Here is a 12,739-nt window from a genome sequence, read left to right as displayed (position 1 = left end):
TCATCTACATGTTTGCTTGCTGAATAAAGCATGTCATGCTGTTTCTGTTGGTTTTCATGTCCTCTCTGTCTTCTCCTGTATGTTGCCAGCCCCAGAGCCAGATCAGCGTGCATCTGTTTACTTAACAACTCCTACAAATGAAGAATTAGAAAGTGGAACAGCTACTTTCATCTGTGTAGCCAAGCACTTTTTCCCAGAAAAGCACTCGTTTAAGTGGTTTCATGATGATGTGGAGGTAAAAAGTGAAGGAAAAAGTGATGAATGTGTAGGTAAGAAGAAAACCAATGTAACTCTATTTACCGCCACAAGCATTTTACAAATAAAATCTGACATTTGGACCAAGAAGTCTGGAACTAAAATGAAGTGCTTGTTCGAGCACAAGGCTGGAAATGAAGTGAAAGAAATGAGCAACACAGGTATGCTTTCTTTTGGGTACTATGTTTGTTTTAATACACATAAATAACACAGTTCTGACATTAAAATATTTTCTCCCACTCCTCTGTAGCAATGCTCTCACTGACCCTGAAGTCACCAATACAGAGAGACATATTCCTCTTAAGTGATGTGATCTTGCGAGCTGTTGTTTCTGGAAATGAACACAAAGCAGTGGAAGATGCATCTGTGTCATGTGAAGTGGAAAAAGAAGCTTTAACCTTAAATAAAGCTGAAATACAATCACAAGACAATTCACAGTTTCAGATAATCTACAATGTCACTGTTAATAGAGATATATGGTTTGATGGGAAAATGGTCACCTGTACCATCAATGACAAAAACATAACGCAGAAGATCACTTTTAATAAAGGAGGTAAGTCAACAATTGAATTACAGTATTAAAATCTTCTAGATACTTGAATTGTTTTATAATTAATTATCATGCCTTTCAATTCACATTCAGAGAAACCCAGTGTTGTCATTTATGAACAACACAGTGACAATACAAACCCTTCAAACCACTCTCTGGCATGTGAGGTCAGCAGCCCTCAACTTGGTGATGTTTATATTATGTGGAGAGTAGGTAATGAAGAAGAATATAAAGAAGGTTATACCAGTGCTCCAATCAAACAAAAGGACTCCACATCTGTCATCAGCTTATTTGAAGTGTCTGATAAACAATACGAAGAATCTACGATCTCTTGCGCAGTCGTGCATGCCAACATGGACAATACAAGATCACCATTAATAATAACAGCAAGCAAAAGTAAACCATCATGTCCTTCTTGCCCTGCTTGCCCTGCTGATTATAGTTAATGATATTTTCAATGTGATTATGTTTTTGTCTCAGTTAAATGGTTTGACACGCTTTTGTTCTGTTGTTTTTATTATGTTACAGTATGTACATTTGATCTTTTGTCATGTGTTTTGTTCTTCATGTCTGTATCACTGTACTGCATGGGTCAAACACCAATGCTAAATTACACCAAAATCATGTCAGGTGAAATTATAACAAATATAAGACAAAAATATTTTAAACTTTTTAAAGCAAAGACTTATGATGACCTATGTAAATGTGTGATACTGTTTTTGTTATGCCGATTCATGTTTTGTTTTGTGTTTATTGTTGTGTCATTGTTTATTGTAATGCAGTCTAATGTCGTTTTCATACTCAATGAAACCTAAGATGCTTTTTACACTAAAGCACTTTCTGGCAAATGTTTGTTTTAATGTTGATTGTTTCTTTGTTTTGTCTTCTTTTACATTTCATACTTAAAATAAATCTGTGTTTGCATGATTTAGTTTAGCTTTTTTGGAGGTTTGACAATGTGTATAATTTGGAAACAAAGCACATATAGTAATGCCACTTTCATTCCAATCAGAAAAAATCGTACAGAGTCGTGCAATCTTTAAATCTGCTGAATATTTACATTAACCAAACACATAGAGTAAAGGTGTTTTGATGAGGTGAAATGCTACACTGTAACTTTAATTATCCTTAATAATTAATAATAAAAATGCACATGTAAAGGTTAGCCTGTTGCACTATGACCAAATGTGTTACATGAGGACACTGGTGTTGGTATTTTGGTGTTTCATCAAGTTCAGTGGCAGCTGTGTGTTAATGTAACACAACCAAGGTTTAGTAAAAGTTATTGAGTTTTAAGTGTAGGATAAATCAGATGTATGATATGTGTATTAAACACTATGTGTAATGTTCATACTGTTCATGTGCATTTATGTGTTTTCCTCAGATGAGCCTCCAGAACCTGAGACAGGCTTTGCATTACACTGTAATGAATCTGTTTCTGAGGAGGATGAGTTCAGAAGTCTCTGGTCTACTGCCACCTCATTCATCTTCCTCTTCCTCTTTTCTCTGACCTACAGCGCTCTTATCAGCCTATCTAAGGTAATCTGTCAAATATTATTAAATAAAGTACAGAACATTTCACATGAAGAAGATCCACTCTGGTTGTTACTGCTGTACAACTCAGCAAGCAATAGCCATCATTTTACTGTCTAGGTTAATAGACCAATATAGTCTGGTTATGAGTAAGCAACTTCTAGCCATGTCGTTTTTGCCTAAATAATTTATGAGATGTATGATATTCCATCATGTAGACAAAGTCAACAATGATTACAAGGTGTTTGGTTTCACTTATTTATTTATTTATTTAGGGCTATGGTTACACTTTTATTACAACCCCAAATCAGAAAAGGTTGGGACACTGTAGAAATTGTAAGTAAAAAAGGAATGGAATATTTACAAATCTCATAAACTTATATTTTATTCACAATAGAATATAGATAACATACACTGTAAAAAAAAATCCGTAAAAAAACGGTTAATCTCTGGCAGCAAAGTTGCCAGAGAAATTCCGTCAAATTACGGTAAAAAAAATGTTTTTCAAAATTACATACAAAAACCGTAAAAATACAGAGAATCTTTTACAGTCCTAATTCATTAAATTACAGAATATTACTGTTAATAAAAACAGATAAATTATGTGAAAATACATGAAATACAACTACTTTTCAGGTCAATCCCTGTAAATATACGGCTTTTATTAGTTATTTTATTAAATTGCTCTGTATTTATACAGTTTATCTTTGTAAAATAACTAAAAAACACCTGTATAAAAACGTATTAAGTATGTGAAAATATCAAATGTTGAAAGAGAGACATTTTGAAATGTCATGCCAAATATTGACTCATCTTGGATTTCATGAGAGCTACACATTCCCAAAAAGTTTGGACGGGTAGCAATAAGAGGCCAGAAAATTTAAATTTACATATAAAGAACAGCTGAAAGAACAATATGCAACTTTTAAGGCTAACTGGCAACATGATTGGGTATCAAAAAAGAGCCTCTCAGAGTGGAAGTGTCTCTAAGAAGTCATTCCTATTCCTAAACATTGGTCCTCCTCCAGCTTCTCCTTATATGTACAGTACATTAAAACTTTTCTGGCCTCTTATTGCCACCTGTCTTATTGCCAACTTTTTTGTAATTCTCTTATGAAATACAAAATTAGCTAATATTTGGCATGAAATTTCAAAATGTCTCACTTTCAACATTTGATATATTTTATTCACAATAGAATATAGATAACATAAGTTTATGAGATTTGTAAATTATTCCATTCCTTTTTTACTTTTTCTGATTTGGGGTTGTACATTTCCACTGACAGCCCAGAGTTTGTTTAGTCTACACATCTGGGCTGTGGTGGACGTCTTTTAAACACAAAATCGCTTGCTGGGACTGTATACTGGGTTTTTAAGTAATTGAAGTGTCTTGTTTATTTTAAATGATTTTAAATGTTGTGTGTTTGTTTTTTAGATGCAGCAGTGAAAATAATTTAAAAAGTACCGTAAATGAAGACTCAGAGGTTATTTATTTTTTATGATCATTGTTATTGTGAATTTCATTTTTTTCTCTCATTCTTGTTTTGTATTTTTTTTTTGTCATCATTAAGCAAACTCATTGAGATTGTTTAAATTACATTATTTGTGTTTTTGGAGATATGGAAAATTATGCAGTCAGTGTCACACTCTTCAGTACTTGTCAGTCTACATGAAAAAAGTGAAGGTTTTGTCCTTGAAGCTTTGTTTGCTGTAATATATATGCAAATTATTTCAGATCTTTCAGTTGTTCAGTGTAAGAACAGAAAATGTGTACAAATAAAATATTTCCTAGAAAAGCTGTAACAGAAATGTACTTTCTTTAACCTCTATTCTATATTTTGGTGTTTAATCTCCAGGAAACAGGGTGACCAGTAAAGCATAACATTCGTTCTGCACAGATGCACATCACACAAAGCATCTGCAAACGGTTTACCCCTCCAGAAAACTGAGATATCTAATAAAAAATATGTTAGTTAAAACAGGTGTCAGGGATGAATAACGGAATATACTTAAAAATAATGTTCCTGAAAAGGTTTTTGTCAGACAGTATGGTTCAATAAGGTGGCTTAAACATCCACACAACCTTTCTGTAGCACACAAAGTTAATAAAAAGGTACACTTAAAAAAAAAAAAAGAATTATTCACTCTTAATAATCTTTCTAATATAATAGCATATCTGCAAAACTATATAGCTCAAGTATGTGCATAGACTGCAGTTATTTCTGTACTGAATCTTGATGAATTTAATTTGACTATAACGTCCCAATGGAATTAACTGAGGTGTTTCCAGTAGTCAGAATTAGATGTGAAAGTGCTCGGTCTCAGAATTCAGGCCCTTTTTCTTCCTCTTTCTTCTCACACCTGCAGAAGTGAAACTGATGGCAGTTCTTAAAAAGTTTGAAATGTTTTCTCTGCGTTTTTTTTTTTTTTTTTTATAAAGGCTAATTACCAATAAAATCGAAAAAAAGCACAGTAAATGCTTAATTTAAAGTTTTTGATTTTATATTTAATTTTAAATATCATAAATTATATATTTTATTATTATAGTCTATTAGTTTACAGTACACTCATTACAAGGGTTCAATCTTAGAATATAAAAATAATAATATAAAAAATAATTAAATAAACAAATAACAAGTGTAATTTTTAGAATTTCTATTTCTTTATTGTTACTTGAGTTAAATGGAAAAAAAACTGACTGTCAGCATTTTGTGAGTTTATAATTTGATGCTGAGAGAAAAAATAAAAACATCTACTGTAAATGTCTGCCCTATTGACCACTGTTTACTGACATTATTAAGACATTAATAATAATAAAAGTTTTGCTAAAAGAGTGCATGATTTGCCAAATGGGTTTAGGCCACTGTGAATTTTGTGCAGAGATTGGGGTTTAATGTTTTAGTAACTGTAATTTCCTTCGACACAATTGCCTTCATGCTTTAACCTGAAAGTTATGTGCTGGCGCCCTCCAGTGGTAGGCAATCTTTTTAAACATCACATATAACCACTGGTCTAATTTCTTAAATATTGTGGTGGTGCATGTTCGTGTAAGCATGTGATGTTTGGATCCTGACTCCTTAAAGTCTTGTCTCTATTTCCTTGGTGGTGGGCTCTACAGTAAACTCTCTGTGTCTCTTGTGCTTGGTGTCTTTCTCATTGTGCTTGTTTTGTGTTTTTGTGTTGGAGCACATAGCTATGATCTTTGTTTGCCATGTGCTGATGTCATATCATTGGTCTTTGTCTTGACATTTTCTCTGCTACATTGCTCTCCCTTACAAAAACTAATCATGTTTTTATTTATGCTTCACTTATTTTATGGTTCTTTGTCATAATATCCAATCAAAATACAGATGTACATTGTGTTGTTTATTGCAATGATGATCATCGCAAATCCTAAAATCCCCAAAATTTCACTTTATGGTATTTTTACACTATAAAGCACAGTTGCCATTGCCTTCTGTAGGCGGAAATCCCGGGGGGGGGGGGGGGGGTCGGGGGGGACAGGACCCCCCCCCATCTGAGGGTTGCCCCCCCTCTAAAATATCATTAAAATATGTGTATTGAAAATAATTTAATGATTTATAATACTTAAAATAATTGTGTAAGAAGTAAAACAATAAATGCAAACGGGGCAACAACAAAAAACGTTGTAAACATTTTGATTCCCCCCTCCCTTGCCTCACTGTGGTTTGGTCCACTGCTAGCACCACACAGTCGGGTGGTTGAGAAGTGTACGGAGCCGACGCGTTAATCAGCAAATACCTAAACCAACGTTTCCCATCACTTAACCTCATATGTTTTAAAACGGGACTATTTGAACATATAAACATGAACATATTTCGTTTTATGAGAACAGAAGCAGATAAACGAACAAGAAAACATTTTTATGCATTCATGCGGAGCGAGGTGAGGCAGAGCTGAAAGTAACAAATACATTTACTCACGTTGCTTTAATTGAGTTTTTTTTGTGTACTTTTAATTTTTTGAGTAGGTTTAAAATCTATTCTGTACTTTTACTTTTACTTAAGTATGTTTTGTTTAAAGTATTGTATTGTATTGAGACAGGCGCGGGCTAATGCAGACCCTCAATTCAATTCTTATGAAAGAAACCCCTGGCCATTGACGCGAAGCGATTGTTTCATTGAGCCGGGTTTTTACCGCTAATTTGCACGACACGTTTTTAATACATGCGCATTATCCTTTGAGGTCTATCAGCAGCTTCGCATCAAGTCAAACAACTTAAGAATGTCCTCGGAAATGCGCAGGTCATTAGACATTGCAGTAAGAGAGCGAGAGATTGAAAGACATCACGTACACAGGTCAGGGAAGCTAGAATACAATACACGTGTAAATGATAAAAGTGTTATGGCACTCATCTCATGATATGCTCATTTAAACTAGGTATAGTTATAACATAATGTATGTTACCAGCAATACATCAATTACAACCTTACTATGGTGATTGTATTTCCTAGCTGCTGACCTCATATTATTTTTGCTTCAAAAGTGCATAACTCACCAGTAAAAATCATTATATAATTCCATAAATGTTTCTTAGTTATAAAAAAGCTTTTTGTTTAATTAACTTTTTGTTATTGCACTTTAATTGTAAAGATGTTCCTACAATAAAAAACAACTAGTTTGAGATTTATATTCCCTTGTCCTTTTTGAACTATACTAGAAACCTCTCCCCGCTCTGAGTAGAATTAATATGACTTACTTTTTCCTTTTACTTGAGTAGATTTTAAGACCAGTAACTTTACTTTTACTTAAGTAAAATATTATTAAAGTAACTTTACTTTTACTTAAGTAGAATATTTTATTACTCTTTCCACCTCTGCATTCATGTGTATTAAAATTAAATTTGCGTCCGTTCATAGAGAAAGAGAAACGTTTTCTATCTGTACACATTTCCTTGCAAGTACAATTTTGCCTGTAATATTGGTGTCCCCTTCAAAAATTGTTCTTGAAAAATGTTATGTTTATTGCCCCCCCCCCAACATTAAGATGAAATTTTCGCCCCTGCTTAATGCGACTCACCACATTCTGGTTTTGTGACTCCTCCTAAAGAGGAACAATAATTTTTTGATGGTGGGAGTGACCAGTTTGTGACTGTTAGGGAGGACAGTGAAAACAGGACTGAATCCTGTTTTGTGCTGGAAATCACATAATATTATGAATGTGTCTTTATATGTTTATTTTTATTTTTATTTATCTTGATTCTTGAGGTTAAATTGACAGATGGTTGCTATAGTTAAATATTCTAAAAATTAAAGTTTTTGTGTATCACTTGCTGAACGAAGCATTGTTTTTTCTTTGTTGTAGAGGTGACACAATTTATGGCCTAATTTTGTTGGGGTAATATTGTTTTTGTTAGTTTCTTTCATTTCACATTTTTGCATGTTGCTTTTTACATGTAATTGTGGATATACCCCAACTCTCCTCTAGAAGGCAATAAACACATTGAATGAAATAAATTACTATGACAGCATGTGTTTTGTTTCATTGATTGCATTTGTTAAGTATGGTTACTAAAACCATTGTTAATTTTTATAAAAATTGTGAAATCTAACTAATGCAATCATGTCTAGTCTTGCAATCATGTCTAATCATGTCTGATTATTATCTAGCTTCCTGTTTTACCCCCTCGTGGGCTTTGTTTTCATTTAGGTTCAGTTTTGTATTTTGTTCAATAAAAATAACAATTTGACTGTTGCACTTCAAGGCTTTTTATTTTTAATGGAAATTGGAAATTAGTTTGAGATCGAACAACATGTCAGTACCCTGATATAGCCTCTAGGTGTCGCCGACCCCACGTTAAAGAAGCCTGGGATAGTTATCAGCTGGAATGTCAGCAGATTAGCCAAATTTGACAAAATATTAATACCAAATATTCATTTGCAACAATAATCTAAACAATTGTAAAGAATCGTTTCCCTAGAAAGTAAAACATTTAAAAAAAATAATGCTGAACAAAAGCACTGAAGGAATTTTTTCTCACTTCCATTTTTTTCAAAATTGTCCAAAGAGACACAGAAATGCTTTCCAAATTGTACAAATGAGTACACACTTTTGATTTTTCAGTGAATTATTATTTAATTGTTTAATTTGTTTAAAGTTTAATTTATTTATTATTATTATTATTATATTGTATATGCTAGCTAAACTCATCAACAAAGTAGCAAGAAAGGTCCAAAAAATACAAAATCTTCCACTGTGTCAGGAATTGCATTTAATAGAGTAGCCTACCTATACACTTTTTAATGTGCGTCTTTTACAAATTAACCATTATTTAATTTTATTACTAGTAACCATATTTCTATGGTATTTGTTTAAAACCCATTATTTACAAATGATAGTTTAGTCATTCAGTTACAGTAACCCTATGGTCATAAAAATGGCTTTTCTATAATTTGTTAATTTGTAATAGTAATTAAAAAAAAATAGTCTATGTTGTAATGAATCATATAAATATTTGTGTATTTGTTATGGTCAAGATCATTGTGCTAACAACTACACAGTGATAAAAGCTGTGACAAAAACCTGAGAAACAATCTAAAATAAGCCTTCTTTCATTTCATATCTGTCAACTCCAAGACAATGGCTGTTTTAGTTAAGAAAAAATACTTTAAACAGCACAAACAAGACTTTGAAAATCTAAAAGTGTTAATATAAACTTACAGCAGCAAACAGAGAAATGTGATGTGTCCAGCAAGAGTTTGTGGAAAAGTGCACTGTGAGGAGTATTTGAGATTGTATTTACCACTGTGTATACGGGGGTGGCACAGTGAAATATTTCCCTTCATAAACCTCAACCATAAAAACTATGGGTAATGTTACACGTAACTCAGTGTTTCTTTAACCACAATGATCCATAATTACTGTCATTATTTATTTATTTATTTTAAATAAGTCATGGATTGATTTTGAAATATTTAAACATATTTCACTTGTTTACTTCAAAACTGATAGGTAGAAAAAAATTATATTTGTTAATAAAATAAAAACGTTGATAATAATGGAAATGAAATGACTGTAAAAGAAGTGACTAAAGCATGACATAAAAAGTAGCATAAAAAAAATATAAAATATATGAAAAATATATAAAATATATGTTGATTTGACATCATTTTTTACAGTGCACGTTTTTGTTATGGTGTGTACCTCTGTGTCTAACTGGGAGCACAGTAGTTTAAGCCCTTACAAAAACTCCACACACAACAGCCAGTAATTTGGTTATTAATGGCAGGGTCAATCACCTTTTTACAGCATGGTTATGTAAGTTTTCAGGGCCCACAACTGCATTAAATCTGGTAAGTGAGAACACCATTAGAAAGTTATAGTTTGAAAAGGGTCTTGTCACTGGCATACCCATTAAAAAGGTCATAATATTCAATTCAATTTTATTTATATAGCGCTTTTCACAAGTGGTAATTGTTTCAAAGCAGCTTTACATTAATAGAAGCAGTGAAAAGCACAGAAAATCGACAGATAGCACAACATAATACACAATAACACCTTTATGGTACTAATATTAATGTATTTTTGAAAGGGGGCCGCCACAAAACTTTGTTTTATTTTGTCAATGTTAAACTGTTGCTCTTTCGCACAGCACAAAGTCCAGTGTTACATTAACTCTCACAGAGTTGATTTCAACACTTTTTCAGAGTTTATAAAGCTCCACACTTATCAAAGTTACAAAATAGTAATTTTTTAACACTAGGCCAGAGTTTCTTTGACTCACAAAAGTGTTAAAGGGGTCATATTATAGAATTGTTTTTAAGATGTAAAATAAGTCTTTGGTGTCCACTGAGTGCATATTTAAAGTTTTACCTCAAAATCAAAAGCTCAAAAGCACGTTAAAATTGCCACTTTGTAGGTGAGAGCAAAAATGTGCCATTTGGGGTGTGTCCTTTAAAATAAAAATGAGCTGATGACGGGAGCGTCGCACTGGTGTGCCTGTTGATGAAGTGCACAACGTTGTTCTATGGTGACTAATGTTGTTTATTTAGATGCTATTCAGTTGCAGCTGGTTATTTTCAATAACTGACTTATTGCCAGCCGGCTCGTTATTCTGGGGACTCCGAAACGTGATGCTAGACGAAACAAACTGTGATTGGTTGTTTGACATGTCGGTCAAACAGCCTCGTGGGCAGACTGGTGGCGTTGATGCAGATTTGTGGATGGTGAGTGAGGGAAATATGTTACAGTACCCCCAGAAGGCAGAAGGTTCAATTGAAGAATGATTTTCCGACTCTAGAAATAAACTGACGGTCTCTGTCAGATACAATGTCTTCAGGTATGCCAAAGTATTTAAACACATGTTGGAAAAGTACCTCTGCAGTCTCCATTGCAGTGGACAGACCCTTAAGGGGTATTAGAATGATCATTATAGAGAAGCGATCGACTACAATGAATATGCATCTGTTACCTTGTAAGGCTGGGAAATCTGTAGCAAAATCGACTGGAGACGACAAGGGATTGGAAGAGGACAGAGTTTTCCAGTTGGAAGATGACGATGAGTCTTGGAGATGGCGCAATCCCTATATCCACTCATGAACTTTCTGATATCCAGTGTCATGTTGGGTCACCAGAAGAGCTGTTTTTAGCAGTGAGAGGATTTGTTGGACGCTGGGGTGACCAGTGCCTACATAGTTATGTGCCTTAGTAATAAGTGAAATCTGATGGAGTAATGGTACATAATTGTTTGTATCAGGACCTGGCAGAACATCCTGAGTCTCAAGGATCATGTCTTCTCAATTCCATAGGACACACGAAAACACTATCAGGGAGGATAGGTTCAGGAGGGTACAGTCTGGAAAGAGCATCAACCTTGCAATTCTTATTGCCCGGACAGTAAATAATAGTGAAATCAAACTATGTGAAAAAGAGTGCCCAGCCAGCTTGTCTGGTATTTAACCTCTTTGTTTCACAAAGGTACTGGAGATTTTCAGTCAGCACAGTGAAGGGATGTCAGGGACCTTCTAGCCAGTGTCCCCACTCTTCGAGAGCCAACTTAATTGCGAAAGTTCATGGTTACCAATGTCATAATTTGCTTCCGCCATGTTAAACTTGTGTAAGAAGAAAACAAATATGAAGATTGGATAGGCTAACGTGCTGCTGGGAAAGGATGGCTCCAACTCCAACAAACTACCATCACGAAAGGCTTCTCAGGGTCTGAATGAACTAAGACCGGCATTGTACAAAAAAACTTCTTCATAGTTTGAAAAGCTTTTTCAGCTTGAGAGAACTTTTGGTTCCCTTTCAGTCGGTCACTACGACGTCACGTCGTGACCGACGAATTGGGAACTCGCTTAGAGAGACCAATCTGCTTCGTACTCTACTAAAACGCCAATGAACTTGGCATTGAGATATTTGCATAATGCTGGCGCCGCCCCGCCAGGTGCGTATATAAGCCACAGGTGCAAATATGGAAATTAGCTTTTTTCGCTTCGAAAGCCGGCTTTATCTGCTACTGAGAAGCTACTCTCTGCTCTTCTGGGAACGGTTGCTGAAGTTGATTGACAAGCAGTACTGACACAGCGGACACTCGCAGTATTCCACTGCTCTGCATATTTTTTGTTTTGAGTTTAGTGTGTGCGTTGCCTCTCCCTGTGCGCATCATCAGCTGAGCACCTAAAGAGTGATTTCCCTAAAGAGTGATACGTGAGAGCTCTGTGTCTTTTTAAAGACAGCCACTCTCTCGTATATTCGGAGATCAGCGTCCTTTTCAGGATAGCTTTTCCTCTGTGCGATCTTGGATGCGAGAAGTACAGGGATTCCAGTGACGGTCACGAGCGCTGTCTTCGTGCTTGGGCATCGAGCACTCCGAGGCTGCGTTCGTGGAGAGCTTTTGTTCTCTCTGTGAGAGCATAACCCTCTTGGATTGCGGAGACGACTGTAGTTTCTATGGGAACGACGTCCGCGCCTTTGCAGTGCTGAACGCCGTCATGGTGCGGCTGTCAAGCGCTCGCAGGACGCTCTTCGCATCACTACGCTGAGTAGGACGGAGGATGCGTCCTTCACCTACCGGCCTTCTCATCCTCAGCCGGTTGAGGCTCCGGTGGAGACTGCAGAGTCGTGTTCTGCGATTTCTGCCGAATCCATTGGACCTCCTTCTGGTCCCGTCACTTCTGCAGCATCAGAGGGGTGCCCATTTTTTCCCTCCGAGGCGGAGTCGTCCCGGAGATTGCGGCCGTGCCTGCTCGAGCGGCGGAAACGGTAGAGTTGGAGGGGTTAATCCCTCTCCGCCCGAACCGTCCCGCCCACATGATTGGTACTTCGGAGCTGCCCGGGCCTCTACGGTCCTCACCTCCTGTGCCTGCCTTTCCCGACGGCACGAAGAGCTGACGTGATTTGCGGCCGTCTCGGCCGTTCAGCTTTCACCCCTCATCTCCCTCA

At 35.7% G+C, this 12,739-nt stretch overlaps 1 protein-coding gene across 1 annotated transcript in view; it reads left to right on the top strand.

Annotated features, from left to right (window-relative positions):
* The window catches only part of LOC135766833 (sushi, von Willebrand factor type A, EGF and pentraxin domain-containing protein 1-like), a 40,898-nt gene extending 36,312 nt beyond the window's left edge, over positions 1–4,586 (top strand). Inside the window, exons 26-30 of the mRNA XM_065276310.2 lie at positions 90–416; positions 506–808; positions 899–1,201; positions 2,190–2,344; positions 3,774–4,586. Of these exons, the coding sequence (XP_065132382.1) occupies positions 90–416; positions 506–808; positions 899–1,201; positions 2,190–2,344; positions 3,774–3,785 (1,100 nt within the window). The 3' untranslated portion in view covers positions 3,786–4,586. The remainder of the gene's footprint in view (positions 1–89; positions 417–505; positions 809–898; positions 1,202–2,189; positions 2,345–3,773) is intronic.
* The last annotated feature ends 8,153 nt before the right edge of the window (positions 4,587–12,739 follow it).

This window comes from Paramisgurnus dabryanus, chromosome 3 (assembly GCF_030506205.2).
Source record: "Paramisgurnus dabryanus chromosome 3, PD_genome_1.1, whole genome shotgun sequence".
In the NCBI taxonomy this organism is placed as follows: Eukaryota; Metazoa; Chordata; class Actinopteri; order Cypriniformes; family Cobitidae; genus Paramisgurnus; species Paramisgurnus dabryanus.
This window is presented reverse-complemented; position numbering and strand designations above follow the sequence as displayed.